This window comes from Hoplias malabaricus, chromosome Y, assembly GCF_029633855.1.
Source record: "Hoplias malabaricus isolate fHopMal1 chromosome Y, fHopMal1.hap1, whole genome shotgun sequence".
Taxonomy (NCBI): Eukaryota; Metazoa; Chordata; class Actinopteri; order Characiformes; family Erythrinidae; genus Hoplias; species Hoplias malabaricus.
In genome coordinates, this window is record NC_089820.1 from 76,544,636 (window position 1) to 76,562,686 (window position 18,051).

At 38.6% G+C, this 18,051-nt stretch overlaps 1 protein-coding gene and 2 non-coding genes across 5 annotated transcripts; all 3 read left to right on the forward strand.

Moving 5' to 3' along the window:
* Positions 1 to 4,196: 4,196 nt before the first annotated feature.
* trnal-uaa (transfer RNA leucine (anticodon UAA)) lies at positions 4,197 to 4,279 on the forward strand. The gene has a single exon. It is a non-coding gene; the product is annotated as a tRNA-Leu (tRNA).
* A 1,329-nt stretch (positions 4,280 to 5,608) lies between these two features.
* trnal-uaa (transfer RNA leucine (anticodon UAA)) lies at positions 5,609 to 5,691 on the forward strand. Its single transcript has one exon. It is a non-coding gene; the product is annotated as a tRNA-Leu (tRNA).
* A 670-nt stretch (positions 5,692 to 6,361) lies between these two features.
* Positions 6,362 to 18,042, forward strand: LOC136677587 (elongation factor 1-delta-like). Of its 3 annotated transcripts, none has more exons than XM_066655145.1 (8): positions 6,362 to 6,475; positions 11,424 to 11,544; positions 12,299 to 12,370; positions 15,850 to 15,937; positions 16,051 to 16,151; positions 16,575 to 16,769; positions 17,601 to 17,795; positions 17,912 to 18,042. In XM_066655145.1, exons 2-8 carry the CDS (start codon positions 11,431 to 11,433, stop codon positions 17,948 to 17,950), a joined length of 804 nt encoding a protein of 267 aa, XP_066511242.1. In that variant the 5' UTR covers positions 6,362 to 6,475; positions 11,424 to 11,430; the 3' UTR covers positions 17,951 to 18,042. The 3 variants fall into 3 exon arrangements, with proteins under 3 accessions (XP_066511242.1, XP_066511243.1, XP_066511244.1); XM_066655146.1 differs by lacking the exon at positions 12,299 to 12,370 and adding an exon at positions 14,545 to 14,610; XM_066655147.1 differs by lacking the exon at positions 12,299 to 12,370.
* Positions 18,043 to 18,051: the final 9 nt, after the last annotated feature.

Genomic DNA, 18,051 nt, shown 5'->3' on the forward strand with positions numbered 1-18,051 from the left:
AACCAAGTCACACTTGACAGAGAAGGTTATCGACCAATAACGGTAGCTCTACAGTCAGACCGTCCAATCAGAAGATTATAAGCTACTTCACCACGCCCCCTTCTCACTCAAGCGAACCAATCGGAGTAGGGGAGGGCGGGACTAGTTTGTGAACGAAACTTCTCGAAGTTCTATGTAAGCTCTAGAAAAACAAAATCCCGGACGTTTGTGAAATTCCGGCCGGACATTTTTTTAAGTCTAAAAAAGAGGACATGTCCGGGTAAAAGAGGACGTCTGGTCACCCTAGCTAAAACAGCTTAGTAATATTTGTTTACAAATAGTTTTGTAAGTGTTGCTCTTTTTGTACACTACCATCCTAGTACCCAACGGCTTATTTTTAAGTTACTGTTTTTGTGAGGTCATATATTTGTTCAGCCTACAACACTTTAGCTCCATTCACTGACACTGACCTTATAAGAGTGTCTCAGCCAGGACGTTAGTAGGTAACAAAAAACCTACTTGTTCAAAGAAATAAAAAGAGGTTCAAACCTGTTCATGTAGAACAGAATTGCTACTGTTTTCATATAGAAAGTAAGAAGTAAGAAAATAGATTAGGATTGTATATGAAGTGTTCTTTGTAGAGGACATGTCCTTATTTCCCACAGGGGTGCCCAACATTTTATGCATGCTACCATGTTTTCTTGTGGCAGTGTGCTTTTTATCCCAAGGCAAATTGATCTTGTTTGTGATGTGTTGTCGCATGCTGGAAAACGATCTAATTTTAGGCAATTACAGCCTATTTCTGTCGTCCTATTTCTGTCATTCCCTACTTGCTTTCTGCAGATATAGGCTTATCTAGGATAAAAATGGGTTAGACACTTTTGCACACTCTATAAATGAAGTCTATTTATGTCGTATGAAGTCTATTTAAATCAATGTTACAGATTAGCTCTTTATTTTCAGGGTTTATTTTTTTAGGTCAGATTATATACAATATATTCTGCTACAAAGAAAGTAGAATGATCACATGAAACTAAAATATAAAATTATTAGAAAAAATAGAACTCCTAATAAACAAATAAGACAAAGAAGCTGCTGGGTCACCATGCGCTGAAATGATTTGTGTCTCAGAGATACTCACAGAGACGTTTTCAGGTGTAATATAAAACCCTTCGCATGTTATTCCAGACAATTAAATTATTAGCACAATGTTATGGCCTTTAAAATATATTTTTTAATGTTTGTAATGTCGATGGGGTACCCTTCTTTAATTAACCACTGAGCACTGTTAACAAATCAATAAAACTGCAACAGACTCAAGAGGGTGTCTGGACCCTTTGGGCAAATGACCCACTTGAATTAAAACCTAATCAAATGCCTTGCTCAAAACTACAAATAATATGTATGTCTGTGGGTGTCTTATATTAATCTAAAATATCTTATCTTATAAATAAAAGATAAATTAATTTATTCCCTCTGTAACAACATTATCTGCCCAATGTGTGTTTCACATTCACATTCATGTCAAGCCTGTTGAATAACAGTTTCCACACTGCTCAAGTTCAGTCTCAGCAGTTGGTTGCACTTTTTATAATCCAACTAATCCCAGTTACATTCACTTGTTGAGATCTGGGCTCTGGAGTGGCCATGCTGTTCATTGTTTGATTTGCAGATTTTTTTTATAGCAAGGATTTCTTGATAGCTTCACTTCATTCAGACCCACAGAGTTGAGTAATAGATGGTGATATAAACAGCTGTTTTTCAGATCTGAAGCGAGAGTGGAGCTTAGTTTTCTCATATGTGGACAGTTTTGGAAGTGTGTTGTATCTTGCCTGGTTGTTAGGAATCCTATTTTCCCACTTTCCCCTCCATTAATAAAGTAGATTATATAATATCCAGTGAAGTGCAATCAATTAATGAAAAATGAGTTTTAAAGGCTGTATTGATTGTAAAATGGACACTATAAGAGTGGTCTCTGACTTTTACACAACCAGTTCCATGTAGTTAATTATTAGACCTGACCTTACAGATGATTACAAGAGAACACCACCAACACATCAAACATCATAAGTAAGGCCTTACATTTCCCAGGTTTAGTGACTGTGAAGAAGCCATTATAGCTGCTTGAACTCTCAAAGTCATGTTTAATGGCTTGTACATTGTAACGAAACTGTAGGCAGAGGAAGGCTTTGATGTTCATGACAAAACCTTTGCTGTGGATAAGTCCACCTCTGCGAAACACAGATATCACCACTTTACTTTGATCTTTACAAGCTTTCACAGTAGTGAAGTTCGGTGGGCTACATCTTCATTTGTTCACAGAAATATAACAGCTAGCACAACTGGAGTGAAACCTAAAGAAGCGGTTTTACATGTGAACCATCAACACAGACCCTTATTAAACCAATGAATTAAAGAGGTGAACTGAAGTTCAGTGTTTTAGCCTGCAGTTTTCATTACGCTAATTAGAGTAAGTTGAAAATTAGTTAGCAACATTAGCTTCAAACCTTTCTTCACTCTTCACTTATACTTCACTCTTCATAAATTTGTCATACACATGTAAACAAAGTCAGAGTTAATTCAGAATGGTTCATAGTTGTGGTGATCTAAAACAACTGTAAGGGCATTTCAATGCTACCTCACAAGATTATATATTTATTGAATAATCCCCTGTAGTTTTTGGATAGTAAATAAAATGGACACAATTGCTTAGTTAACATCAGGACAATGGTTCCTGTCAGCGCTACTGAAAGAAAACATATTTTAAGTCTCATTTCTCTTTCACAAATTATTAGACAAAATAATATTAGACATGACATTGTTTACATTCAGTTTTGAGCATAATCTGAGAGTCAAACTTCTTATGTGTAAATTTGATCATTTTTTCACTCCCAGAATTTTGTTTTAAACCCTTTATTAGCCTTTATTTTGGTCCTGAAAATCATTCTAAGGCTTAACTCCCAAAATTCCCAAGGAAAATTCCCTCACACCATGCTTTGGGATAAACAATCAGCACTGTGTCTATGAATAAATCCATTGTGGAAATGAGCAAGCAAATCTAGGTTTAAACCCAAATCCTTTAACTCAGAAGTCCAGTTGTTCATTAGCACATTCTAATGAGTTTGCTATGGCTGAGATCAATAATGTATGAAAGCTAGTTTAGCATGTCAGAAGTGGGAGTTCTCAGATGCAGAGGGTTCACTCTGTGAAGATAAGCAGATGCATAGTGTCAACGGAAATCATGGCGGCTCTGTGTACTTAGAGCCAAGCACAACAGAAGACTTTCGTTTGGAAGGGTTGTAGATGGTTTTTCCACAGAGCACTTGACTGCCAAGATGTATAGCCTTGGCTTAATGGAAGCACCAGTTTCAGTAGGGTATAAATATGAGGTGACATAGAGACCAAACTCTGCTAATGATTAAACCATATAATGATAAGAGAATACACAAATTAATAAATCTGTCAATAAATATTTTGGAGCAATGATTCAAGTTATTAGCCAGAGCTGTAGTGAGTCTACATGCACATTTGCCTCCATATCGAGTAGCAGGAGGTTGAATAAAGAGACAAATATTTTTCAGAGGACCGTGGCTGGCGATCTTCAAAAGCTAAAGGCACGACTATGTCTCCAAAACAAGTATTAGACATCCCCTCCATGCCAACAAATGATTTAAACAAGGTTAAATCCTTTACATTCATGTACCCATAAATGAAGTGAAAAGAACTTGAGAACTTTTTCTGTCATTTTTATTTTCTTCATTCAATCATTTTCCACACTCTCAGACAATCATTATCAACGTCTCTGTACTATGATCTGTTATAAGTCTTTCAAAATTCTAAACATCTGAGCCCAGTCTGCCAGCCTTGCTCTGTTAGTGACTTCTGAGGGAAGAGCTTGAATAACAAAATGTAGGCTCCTTTAATAGCACAATGTAATATACACAGAGGACAAATCTGACTGATGTCTTGTACAAGCTTTCATGTTTCAGTCTGGTGGAGGTGTGCTCTCTGGGAGTTGTTCATTCGCAAAACCTTCACACTGATATTTTTAGCCACTGCATGAACCAACCATTGCATTTCAAATCCTACATTTTTCTGGGTTATTTTTTTTTCTAGGCCATTCACAAAATACTTTGTACTTTTATTTATCAGTATCAGTGGTCAATAAATTTGAAATTCCAGTTTTTATCCCTTACAATAAAACATTGAGCATCTGAACCAGGATGGCCGAGTGGTTAAGGCGTTGGACTTAAGATCCAATGGACAGCTGTCCTCGTGGGTTCAAACCCCACTCCTGGTAGTTGCTTGTCTTTATCTTAATAAATGTCCTCTTTAAAGCTTATGCCTTTGGAATTATAAAGCCTTGCCGACAAACAGGAGAAAGCATTTGCGTCTAATGTTCAAATGCAAATGTTGTTGAGTGTCTAAATGGCTTTGAGTAATTCTGAAGTAGATTTGGATTCGTGTTCTGCAGAGGTACGATAGTGTTTTGCAATTAGCACAACATTCTATAATGCAGCTGATGGTGTCACTTGTCTCAAGTTTCCATGTACTGCATGTCAATATGTTTGCATTTTTTAAAGTTTTTTAAGATGCTTGAGACTGATTCACTCATTCACTTACTCTTTCACATGTATCAAAATAGGTGTGTTATTGCACGCAGGTTCTGTGCCACATCCCCAAACCTTAGCCCTTAGATACAGCATATGGCACCCCACAGAATAAGTGCCAGACTTGTAAGGTCGGATTCTATGTGCATTAATTCAGAGGATTTAGACAAAACATTACCAACACTTGACATTCTGGGTCTGTCCCATTCTTGGCCATGCGTTCTGAGGGTAATTAGAATCATTACAACAGGCGGAAGCTCTGGATTACAGTAATTCTGAGATAAAAGGTGTTTGGTAAGAGCCCAGTTTGAGAATATAATTTGAGAGTCCTAGATGTGCACAAAACCAAATGTAACTTGCAGTTTGATTTTTTATATAATCCAGGACAAGTGACAGCTTACACATGGAGAAATGGAAATATAGCATTAGAAATAAAGCAGACAGAGCTGAGTTACGGTCATTTATATTAATAACATATTAATGTTTGTTATCTCTGGTATGACACACAAGAAAAAATAATTTCAATACGATTATCTCAAGCAAGCAGTTAAAGGGTCACTGACCAAAGAGAACTATTATTATATCTCTTGTAGACTAGCACAAACATGCAAAATCTCACTTGATTCAACACAACAGTTAATTTCCAGGTTTATCTGGTGTGACTTCAACAAAATGTGCTGGAATCTAAACCCTTCTTCTCATCGACTGCTGTATGTCCATCATTTGTCTGGGAATTATGCCAAAACGGTCAGAAAATGGACATTCCCAACACTTGGAACACAGCAGAGGACACTGTCTATCCACTATGCCAGTGTCTGGCGATGTCAGATGATGCTGTCACTGCAAGGACATCAGGAGTGGACAGTAAATTGGACAAAAGTCAGTTCAGTAGGGCCCCAGAGACAGTGATAAGCCAGCCATGTGCAGAGTAACGTGCCAGCTGAAACAAAGGATGATGCTGGGTCAGGCAGGCAGAGGCCTTAATGTCCACTGCAACTGCAACTAAACAGCAACACAACACCAGGATGGCCGAGTGGTTAAGGCGTTGGACTTAAGATCCAATGGGCAAATGCCCACGTGGGTTCAAACCCCACTCCTGGTAGCTTGTTAGCATTTGTGCTGTTAATATATATTAAACATTGTCAAGAAAAACAGAGGGATGTGTTTGTATATATGGGATTTGGCAATCTGTAGCAGTTTAAAGTGAAAATAATGTTTGATGCTGTGATGACATATCAGCTAGCTGGCATTAAGCATGGTAACCCTCAGTGTTGTGAGTGTGTAAATGTTCCATTAGGTGCTTACTACAAAATGTATGTTTGCACAGTTAACAATTTGTGTCCAGGTGCAATTAAAGAAACTTATTTCACTATTATAAGTAGAAATTTGAGGACATACATGAGGACTTTTAAAAATTTTATTTGTAGGACTAGCTTTCTCAAAAAAGGGCGCGCAAACATGGGTTAACTGTGGAAAAGTGTCTAAATGGATCCTATTTTAAGACCTTTTTAGAACTTAACTGAAAGGAAAACGTATCACTCTTCTTAACGGTTGCTTTGACAGCCACTATGGCGAACAAAGTTAGTGGAACATACCAATTCCCCAAACGGGGGTGGCATGATTTATATATTGGTATTTAGCGTAACATTCGTCGATTTTGGTTACTGATCCAATAATAATAATCTAAAAATCAATATGTACATGTGAAATAATTTAAATAAATATGCTTAAACTTTACACCCCGTCGTTCATCTAAATACATATGTTTGTAGTCTGCCCTATAGTAAGAATAAGTTGAGGAGACCCGACCCCGAGCGTTCTTTTCAGAACAACACTCTCCTCAGAGACGTTCACTCAGACCGGCCGCCGAATACACACGTTTGAAAGTAAGTGAAAAGTAGTTTTTCCGCGGTATATGGATGTTAAGTGTGTTTTTGTTTAACTTGGATTAACATTATTGGTGTAAATAGTAAGTGTAAGTGCCACAGTCTCGCCACGTGGCCACGTGAGAAACTAGCGGGTTAAAGTGAAGTCTATCTATAGCCATGTTGAGACGAGCCCTGTAACGTTGACCCCAAAGCTCTTAGAGACTGAGTCATATATAGCAGCTTAACAGTGTCCCAACGCCATTTTATAATGTATTTCTTACAGTCTGAGTACCTCCAAACCTGGGCTTTAAATTTGAGTTGACTTCCTACTCCAATTGTCCGTTTCACCTTAAACAGGGAAGAAGTTAAAGACAACATCCAGTGAAATTAAAGGGTACAATGTTGTAAAGGGTTTAATGTTGACAACCATGTGCTGTGGGTTATACACCGGAAAACGTACAGCGAGTGACATTAGCACTTAACACCATGGCCGCACCTATCCGTTTTGTAACTGCAGTTTTCTTAAGAGAATCGTAAATATACAGATTCAGACATCCAAGGTTTCTTACCTCATAAACTCTCATATAACCAAAACTGTCAACTTGGGGTGAGGCTCACAAGCTGCAGGCGAGTGATGGAGGTGTAAGTGTAAAAGTAGGTCCAGGGACATTGTATGTTCAATGATCCATGCATACTGGATATTTTTATTTTTCATTTGGAATTTACCTCTGTTTTCATGCCCAACTGTCATGAGCAGAGATGACTGTTTAAGGAGTTGAATCAGTTATCAGAATGGGAATGTAAATGTTCTGACACCTGTGGTTTTGCATGAAGCGGATCAAGTTCAAGTTCAGTTCAAGTTGGGTGTAGATACAGTTTTTTGAAATTAGAAAACCATTGGGCAAATTACTTTTTTCGTTGGATTTTGAACAGAAAGAAAGCATTACATTCTAAGTCTAATTGAGATGTTTTATTGTTATTTATTTATTTATTTATTTATTTTCACTAGTTCTACCTGTTAAACATTGTGGTGGACATTGTTTTGAGGTTGTTTAGCTTAAATAATAGTTTTGTTTAGTTGCTAAAGGTTTTAGAATGTTATATCTGCTTTGCATGGTACACAGACCATATGTTTTATAGAATTACAATTCTATTACAATTCTGCAGAGAAGATTGGCTGAAAATTCTTAAAAGCATTATAGAAAGGCTCCTAGCTAAAAGGTTTTACAATATTTTCAAGCATGTCTTCCAAAAGAGGTGTAAGTACTGGCATCTAACATCTTCAAAACATGCACATTGAATTGCATATTAACTTAGTTTTAAAGTTAATCGATTATAAAGTCACTGTTGACATTGCAGAAACAAATAGTTTGCCACAGAAGTTGCCCAAACCTTTGCATATAACTGCAGCTGTACCCCTGAAACTTTGTGATGTATTTTAGTATTTAGAGACATTCAATTTTTCAGACGTCCAGTTCTTATCACCACAACTGTGAACAATTCAGGTTCTGGCACTCTTACCTAGAGCAGAGCGTTTTACTTCAAATCATTCTGAATAATGAGGCTGCTACTTTATCGCACTTTCAGATTTAATACAAAGGGAGTGCTTGATCTTTTGCATCCAGTTTTGTGCCCATTATATATGTGATTTCTGACAGTCACAATGCTTACTGTTAGAGAGAGCCTGCAAAAACCCATCTTTTTTTTCTCTGAGCTCATCAGAAGGTGAGTGTTTGAATGGAGAATGGCGAGAGAGTGCTGTGTAATGGCATGTTGTTTGTGTTCTGTTTTAATGCGATGCTGATGGGCGTTCAGAGTGTATTGCAGTAATACAGAGGTGTTGCTAACAAGTTCTAGATTGTAATGGAGTGTGTATGTGCATTATTCAAATACTTCAATGATTCACTATCTTGTGGTGTTTTATGGCGTGTTTTCATCTTAGCTTTAAATGTATTGTGAAACAATTTCTTTATTTGTAGATTTTAATCAGAACCCTTTATGATGGGAATGTGCAGATTATGGGTTCTGGGCACACTTATAATCCCACTGTACATATTCATACAAAAATGTATACAGTCTACAAATTTGGGCTACACATACCTGGATGAGTATTAAAGAGAAATATAACGTATATCGATAGCATTATAAGTGCAGCTCAGTGCTGCTCATCTTTTCAGCTATTCCAGAATTCAGTGAAGACATCAAATTATTTATATTTATTATATAATTATAAATATATATTATATATAATTATATATATATATATATATATATATGTGTATATATGTATGTGTATATATGTATATGTATATATGTATGTGTATATATGTGTGTGTATATATGTATGTGTATATATATGTATATGTATATATATATGTATATGTGTGTATGTATATATATATATATATATATATATATATATATATATATATATATATATAAAATGTGTGTGTGTGCATGCTATTCAGTACTCGCCTGTTGCCATTTTACAGCATCTTGTAATTTCATTTGGACAAGACACTGCATTTTTGCATTTTAACATTTGCTTTGCATCGTTGTATATTGTCTTTTATTATTGTTTTGATTGATTTTTATTTAATATATGGCTGGGCAATAATATAATGGGCAATATAAATGAATTTCTTGGTATGAATTCATTTATATATAAATTCATGGTATGAAATGTGTTAGGATTAACATTTTATGATCTGAAAAGTGAAGGTTGTGTGATTGTGCATGGTTGTAAAAGAAAGTTGAAGTCGAAATTACCTTGAAATACATCATACAGAGTAATGAATATTAAGTATTGAGTAATGATGCCCTTCACAATTTTCTTTGAACTACCTGCATTGAGGCATGTCTGGCTGTGTGGACTGACTGTGGCTGACTTGTTTGGTTTCTGAATATCCTTCACATATTCGTTACATATAAAATATAACAGAACTCAATTCTGTAGGCGTGGGCTTATTTGTTAATGTTCATAGTTGAAATAAACTGTGTTATTTATGCAAAGCAGTGTCATTGAGGTATAGAAAAGACTCCGTACTATGACTTGTGTTTGGCACACACTTGTGGAATATTAACCAGATAAATGAATCCTACTAAATATGAGTTAATAATTTTCCTCAGTGATTACCTTGTGGATTCACAATTTAAATACTGCATGAATTATGTCGTCTTGTTGTCATAGATGGCTCCTCTGAAATATTGCTGAATGATGCTAGACATCACAGTTTTCTCTGAAATTCTGTCACTTGCACATATTCAGTTAATTTACCCAGTAAATTAAAATGAACTTATCCAAGATATGTCACAATTTTGAATTACTTAAAACAATTAGGTCTTCTGATATCTGTATATTCAAATAACCAAGCCCATCCCTATCCTGTAGCTTCTGCCCTTTCACTTGCCTCCCCCCCCCCCTCCTTTTTTTTGTCTCTGCTGTAACCTATCCTAAGATGGAGACTCAGAGGGGCGATCAGTCCCAGGGCGGAGCCTCAGGCCGAGTACGGCAGGGTTCGGGGAACGGCCCAGGTCTGCCTGGTTCTAACCTGAATGGAGATGACCTGCATGGGGCCAGGAGACGAAGACCACGCTCATCTCGTTCAGAGAGCCAGGGCTTGGAGGAAGGTTTCGTTGTGCAGGGATTGGGACCCATGCAGGGCTCCAGAGGAGAGATTGTTTGGTTTAACAGCAACATGTACGAAGAAGCAGAGGGCTACTTTCAGAATTCTACATCAGGGATGAGGGCACCCCCTCTGTCGTCCTCTCCGAGGGACCGGGCCCATCGGCCCCTCGTGTTTAGAGCAAGGCGGAACGAGAGCCAACAGAGTAACGAGGGTGGGAGCCCTCTACCTCACAGCCACCATCGCTCATCTTCAGAACCACAAAGGGGTCGGATAGTTCCCCGGGGAAGAGGCAGGAAGAGGGTCTTCTCAGAGACTGAACGCACCCCTCAGAAAAGACGGGACAAGTATGGCACAATGCAGGGCATGGGCCAATAGCGTTCTGTTTTCTGTATTTTCTGCTTGGTTTATAAATGTTACTTGTGTTGACTTATGTTAATGTTTATTTTTATTTATTTACTTTTAAATGTTTTTGGGCGTTTCCTTGGTTGCTTGTCTGCACTGAGTGATCCTTTTGGAATGCCACCCTGAATCCCTGCAAACACCAATCCTCACTTAAATGAAAACCTACCTGTGTTTAGTGTGGCTTATAGCTGCATGGAAGAGAATGGGCACCAATAACCGTCCCGCAGACAGGAAGAGTTCAGGAGCATGCTAGGCTGCGGCTATTGTCCATGGGCTTGGGTCAGCAAAAGCAACAAATGGGTTTTATTGAGAGAAAGCCCTACGCTGGCCTTTCAAATCTCCCCTTGTCACATGATCTGTGATCTGCACTGGTCAGTGTGCTTTTGTGCTGAACGTAACCATATCCATGCAGGTTGTAGCCCCTGAAAACTGTTGCTCTCTACAAATATTTGAGTTGAAGCTCAGATATTTGGATGATTTTTGGGGGGAAATACCCATAAAATGATCTAACATGTTGGCTGCCAAACTGCAATAATGAAATAACAGGCTTTTAAGATGAAATGAATATTTGTAAACATGTTTTTCTTGATATAACTCAAATGAATAAATTAAATTTCTTTTAAACTGTAAATGAGTAATTGTCATTAGTTGCTGCACCGTTGAATATATGTCGGTGTTCTAGAGCACTTTGTTCAGATTATTCTCCTTTGCTTATATAATTTTGTTAGTACACTTATTTACTGCATTTAAAGCACTTAACATGGTCTCAACTTTGTGGTTTAATATGAAATCTGATTTACAATAAACAGTGATAGGTTGATAAGCAAGTTTAGTGCTAGTTTTGCTTTGGGTTTTTCTCTCTTGATCTTCCTATTCTGAGCTCTAACCCCACTGCTCACCTGCTGTTTTTCTGTCTTTCCCTTTTTTCCCTGCAGCAACAAAATGAGTGACCTCCAGTGCCTTGCCCAGGAAAACATCTGGTTCGACAAATCCAAATATGATGAGGCGGAGACGCGCTTCTATGAAGGAGTGAATGGCATCTCGCAGGCTCCTCAGGTACGGCTTCCTCCAGGGTCTGAACGCAACACCATCAGAGGAAATTACATCAGCTGGGGGCTGTGACTTTTCCCTCATTGATATTAATCAGACCCGACCCTTGTTTAAATCCTCGCTACTCCACGTCTACGGTCATGGCAGCACATAATGAGCTGTATGAATATTTCAGTTTGTACAGCGCTGATATTGATGGAGCCTGACTGCCTGTTTGCTCAGCTGTTGTTTGTCCATCCGTGGTCAGGAAGAGAAGCATGGATGAGGATTTATTAAAAAAAAACAAAAAAAAACAACAACCTCCTCCTCAATTGCATGGTTATTCTGCGCTATCTGTCTTTGCCTAGATGCTGTTGCTGCAGCTGGTTTGAGGTGTGTGTGTGTGTGTATGTGTGAAAGGGTGGGCAATATGATGTTATTGTTGTTCAGATTCAGATTGCACTCTCCTGAGTAACTGGGTAACACTGTTATATCTAGAACCATGAACACTATATAAATCATAAAGGCTTTTACAGATTTTTGTAAATAAATATTAAGCTCCAGCATGGTGAACAGCATGTGATTTCTTTATATATTTCTTTTAAATTAAGGTGGAAAAGTGAATTTCCAAATGGCCTTAAGGTACTTAATAGTTTGCCATATTGCCCTCCCTTATCTCTGTGTATGTATGTGTTTTTCTGCTCGCCTGCCTGCCCTCTTACCATCTGCCCCTTGCTTGCTGGTTTGACTTGGCCCTCTCTACCCCGCTGTACCCTTTCAGGAGAGAGACGCTAGTGCCATCCTGCAGGACATTGTTAAAGCCCGGCAGACTATCCAGCAATCCCTAGCCGGAGTGAGTACTACCTTTCCCCTCCCCCAAAATACAGCCCAAACTCGTGAGTTTCGCTCCAGACCTCCAATAATCAGAATGCATTCTGCGTACATTTAGAATGACGCGTTACTTTATTTCTAACAAGACTGAATAGTTTTTGTCGTTGTGACTCTGAGTGCACTCTTAACTGTCACTCAATCACTAGCCTGCTTCCTAAAGTGCCTGGCCAATGATGTGCTCATGATTTGAATGGGCGATTATGTGAAAAGACTCTCTCTCTCTCTCGGCCAGTAACAGTCTGTGGATATGGCTTTTAAGTTTTTTTTTGCCTGAAGCAGTGGTCATTACCTCTGCATAAAATGATTCCAAAACAGTGTAAACGTGTCTGTCACCAGCTGGACAGCCAGAAATGCCGGCGGTCAGTGCCACACTACAGCGGCGGTCCTAGGGGACCTCGTCCTAGCTCAGTTTGATAGTAAACCTGCTCAAATGCATTACTATAGCAGTAGAGCTGAATGATAAATCACTAGTGCTACTTGGTGGACCATACAGCTGCTTCCAGATAACCACAACTCCAATAACAATAGGTGTCTAACAGAGGTGTCCAATGTCATTCTGGACAAAACTTACATTTACAGTAATGCAAAATGCCATAATTAAAATAATAATGGAAATTATGGTTTAAAGGAGTGGGATTTTCAAGTCACATACGCGCACACACATACCCAGAGTCTTTTGTAACCAGTCCACCAAAGTGTGTATTGTGCAATAATATTTCAGCTAAATTGGCCACCAATTTATTGGCATGCTACATTCTGTCAATAGATTTTACTGGACTCTGATCAACAGAATGAAACTAGGCTCTGGGTTAGTCTTGGAGCATGCTCAGTTAGACCCCAGTTTTCTATACAGATTTTATATTTAAGCTTTTCCTCCATGATTCTGGAAGGTTGCTGGCCGGTCAAAGCTCCTGTTGGGTTTTCTCAGCTGTCGTCCAAGCTACCAATTTTGCCCCTGCTTCATTCTGTAGTGTAACCGCTTCACTTTGCCCCATTTGCAGCTGCTGAAGAGCTTGTAGATAACGGACAGAGCAGCTGTGACTTCTTTTGACTGCTCTGGCAGCAGGGGCAGCTTCTCATTCATCATGATTTAAGTCCATATTTCAGATTTGTGCCTAACTAGGAAATATGGGTGGTTATGAAGATCTTATTAAAATAATATAATGATTCTCTTAGAATAATTGAATTTGGAAGGTCTAATCTGGCTCTTTATGATTACATTTTGCCATAACACCCATCCATATTTGAAACCAGGCATTCATCTGAGAGGTTCCAGCAGTTCATTAGAGGTTCTGCAATTTAAATTAATGCTTAATGTTTCCCTTTGGCTTTTCTTTATGCATGTTTAGTAAGTTATTTGTGCTTTTTGTGTATATGCCTGTGTTGTTCATTGAGCTGTTCCCCAGTGATGCAGTGAGAGTCCTGTTACCGTGTGTGTGTGTTTTTTGCACTGTGAGGGGGGTGGTGGAGCTTGTTGCCTTACGGCTTGCTGCAGGGTATTTTTGTGTCTGTGGCTTATGGTGTCATTGACTGAAACATGCCATGTGGACTGGAGTCTGATCAACAAACTTTCACTCTCCACCACACCTACATATGTAAATATGTAGTACTTGCAGGGTGTCTTATATTTTCAGTGTTAGTTTGTTCTATTTAAAAAAGCGGTAGTGTATGCCAAAGCGTCGCAAACAACATGAACGTTTTTAACGTATTTCTTATTAAACACAGCTCACATGTTATTTTGCAATTAACCAGATTATGATCCACAAAGTGGGTCTGCCAAGTGGGGGTTTCCATGCTTAATGTTGTACAGAATCACTGCCCAGTAGGTGTCAGAAAAGTGCTGTTTATTTGTGATTAATTACTGTTTTTTTAGTCATTCATGTATTTAGTACTAGTGTGTTAATACTCTGAAGCTGCTCATATACCACATTTATTAGTTATTTATCACTTGTGTATCATATAGGAGTCACAGATTCAGATGCGTTAAAACATTGTTGTGGTTTAGTTGCTTTTAATCTAAATTAAAACTGTTTGTTTGTTTTCTTCTGACACACAGTCTGTTCTGACTGACTTTTCTCTGCTCTTCTGTTTGTCTGTTTGTGTACATGGGGTGATTTTATTGTGAACTACTCTCAGGTGAAAGCAGCTCTACAGCCGGGTAAAGGGCATTCACGTCCTCAAAAACCCCGCGAGCGCAAGACTGTAAGTGCCATGGCACAGAAGCCTGGCTTTTAGAGTGAAAAGGCATGAGAGGGAGATGCTCATTCTGCTGCCTCACATTTATTACTCTTTTCCCTGAAAGAGTTAAACAGTTAAAGCTGAATGGTGTGGGTGTGTAATGTGCATGTAAGCATGTGGCGTTTTACCAAAAGTGTTTAGGAATGTGTGTAAACCCATAATTGCATGCTCACTTTTTAAGGCGTACATCGCTTTTGCTGAGATTAAACTGCATGGGTCAGTGTAAAGCCATGGTAAATGTTAAATAATCACTTGATGTTAAAGGTTTTGTCCCTTGCCCCCAACCCATGGCTGCGTTTTCAGTGAAATTTAGACAGAAATGCTCAGACATTTGTAGTATGTTAAGTTTAAAATAGGGTGCGGTTTATATCCATAACAGGTGTCAAAAGAATATTTACCTACAGAATGGTCAGTGAATTGTAAAGTATTGATAATGCTGTGTCTTTATATGATTACAGTGCAGGCCTGCAGTTTGTTTGAGATTGTGTTTTTGAACCAGATAACAGTGACGGGGATTCTGCATAAAAGGTTTTATTACAAAGAACAGGATACACTCCAGAGAACTGAAAGTGTATATATATTTTTTGATTGCAAACTGTTTTGGCAGCAAATAATTTTATTTAATACCACAATTTCTTAATCACTGACTTTCATACTGTCACTGTCAAAAAAAAAATCTCCAAATTCTAACTTTATATTAGAAGGGAGGGGGAAACTTTCAGTGGAAATCTATGTAAAATTTTGATTCCAATAATTTTCTATTGGTCCATTCATTAAAGTTAGTGTGAAGGACAGCTGCCGTGTTGAAATGATGGAGGAAACTAAATATCAATAAAATATCAAATATCAGTAAAAGTGGATATGCATTTTTTTATTATTATTTTTTGAATTTTTGTTTTTAATTATAAATTTTTTTGAACAGTGACAGTTAAAGCTTGTTGGAGCTTGTTAACAGTTCCAATATTTTGCTGCTCCTTTTGAGCCCTGTGCCTCTCTAGTAAGCAGTAACAATTCTTTCCTGATAAGTCTATTTGTCAGAGCTGCATGGAGTGTGAGATGTGGAGTGTGTGCTCACTGCTCTCAGGAGCTTGGCATTGCATCCTCTCCTGAAAAGCGATTTGATTCCCGCATGCGTTTATCGCAGTATTTCCCCCCCTGGCCAGTTCAGGTCTCTAACTTTCATCTTTCCATCCTTGGCGGCAGAGTCAGAACACCAGCAGATCGGAAGATCAGACTGAACTTCTCTCACGCATCAGGAGTCTGGAGCTGGACAACAAGAGCCTGCACAAAGGTGTGCATTTGTGTTTCCCATTACTATCAGTATGAATTCTGTGTTTACAAAACATTGCAACTTGCAGGTAGCATCCCTCACTCTCTTGTTCTGTTTGCTTTCTGTTCTGTCAGTGGTGGATGACCTGAGGGCCATGATGTCCAAACTGGATTCCAGAATGTCAGTGCTGGAGAAAGGCCAGAGCCAGCCAAGCAGAGCAGCCCCAGCCCCACAGGTAAAAGAAGAAAAAAGTTTATTCACATCATCCCCATGATATCCTCTGATGGATGAAGAAAGAAGTAGTGAAGCACTGAAATGAATGTTTTTGGCCAGAATCAAAATTCTGGACACGTTTAGATGAAGACCAGCTTGGACATCAGTCTTGCTGTTCTCAGTTCCTGTAAGCATCTTATGGGTTACTGAAAAGCACTATATTAATATAATGTTTTACTGTTAAAAGTAGCTAGAACCTAGGGGTTATTGCCTAAAGTTTGTGAACCTAGCTTAATAATCCAGCTTCTTTTCACTTGTGTCTCAGTGTGGAACAAGGCTATACATTATGCAGTCAGTTTGACTGTGATAAACCTAGAGCGACTTCATTTTAAAAAAATGACTTGCTACAAATAGAATCTTTTTAAAATCTTCTCCCAAATTTCAGGCTGCTCCAGCTCCTCAACCAAAGGTGATGGTGAAGGAAGAGAATGAGGATGATGACATCGACCTATTTGGCAGCGATGAGGAAGATGAAGAGGCTGAGCGCATCAAAGAACAGAGAGTGCAGGAGTACGCAGCGAGGAAGTCTACAAAACCAGCCCTCATTGCCAAGTCCTCCATCCTTCTTGATGTCAAGCCTGTACGCACTCCTCTAGAGAACATTTACTGTAGGGCAGTGTTTATAAAGCTATACGCCCTCTGTGCGCCCATTCAGAGACCTACATTTATAAGTTTGTATACCACAGAAACTAATTTGTCAAATGAGTGTTTTCTGTGGCTTTTTAAGTAAATTATTTTTATCATTTTTAAGACGGAAGCCATTAGTATTATGTCACTGATCCACACCAACTACAGTCAGTTGTTAGTCAACTGGGGGATATTCCACAAAGCAGGATTGCTCTGATTAGTAAGATAACTGAAAGGAGACATGTTTTACTACTTTTCCTCAAGTGAACAATGTTCTGGGGTCGTAATGAAACCTGTGACATACTTTAGTCAAAATATCACAAGGATTAAAAACTACAGCACAGTTTTCTCCTTGTTCAGAATGACAAGTTTCAGCGACTGTTCTTTTAAATATCAATGAGCCACAGCTCACCCCAATATGGGCACACAGGAGGGAGGAGCAGAATCTGTCCTTTTAGGCATTTTTGGCAATTATTTTTAAAACCCTAACCAGTAGAAAAAGCTCTGAGGGACATTATTATTAGACCGTCCTCATCTTTGGGTTTAAGTTGTTTAGCTAACTGAGAAATCCTGCTTTGTGCAACAGTCATCTGGACAACAGCATTGACTAAATCAGCCTTTAGGCATAAAGCTTTAGAAAGGTTTGTTTTTAGGAGTCCTGTGGCTTTATAAAGTTTTCAAATCTATAATTTGTGATTTCAAACCTGCTTTCATGAGCTTCTCTGCGGTTGCTAATTAGAGCTTTTCCTCTGCCTGTTACCTAACCCATTTGTCTCTTTCTCAGTGGGATGATGAGACAGACATGGCTAAGCTGGAGGAGTGTGTGCGCTCGGTGCAGGCAGACGGTTTGCTCTGGGGCGCCTCCAAGCTTGTTCCTGTGGGCTACGGCATCAAGAAGCTGCAAATCAGCTGCGTGGTAGAAGACGACAAAGTAGGAACAGACATGCTGGAGGAAGAGATCACCAAATTTGAGGACTATGTAAGTATCGAGCGTTGGCCTCAGCTGTTAGATATGAGTGTTATTGGCTTTGATCTCAGTTTCACTTGAAAGCAGTTCTGACCTCTGTAAACTTGTATTTCCTTCTATTTCCACAGATTCAGAGTGTTGACGTTGCTGCCTTTAATAAGATCTGAGTCTGCCTCGACAATCAAACCAACACCTCAGAGTTACTGCTGCTTTTGTTTTGCACGGTTACAAATAAACAGATAAAGCTCTACAAACTGAGACATTTGTT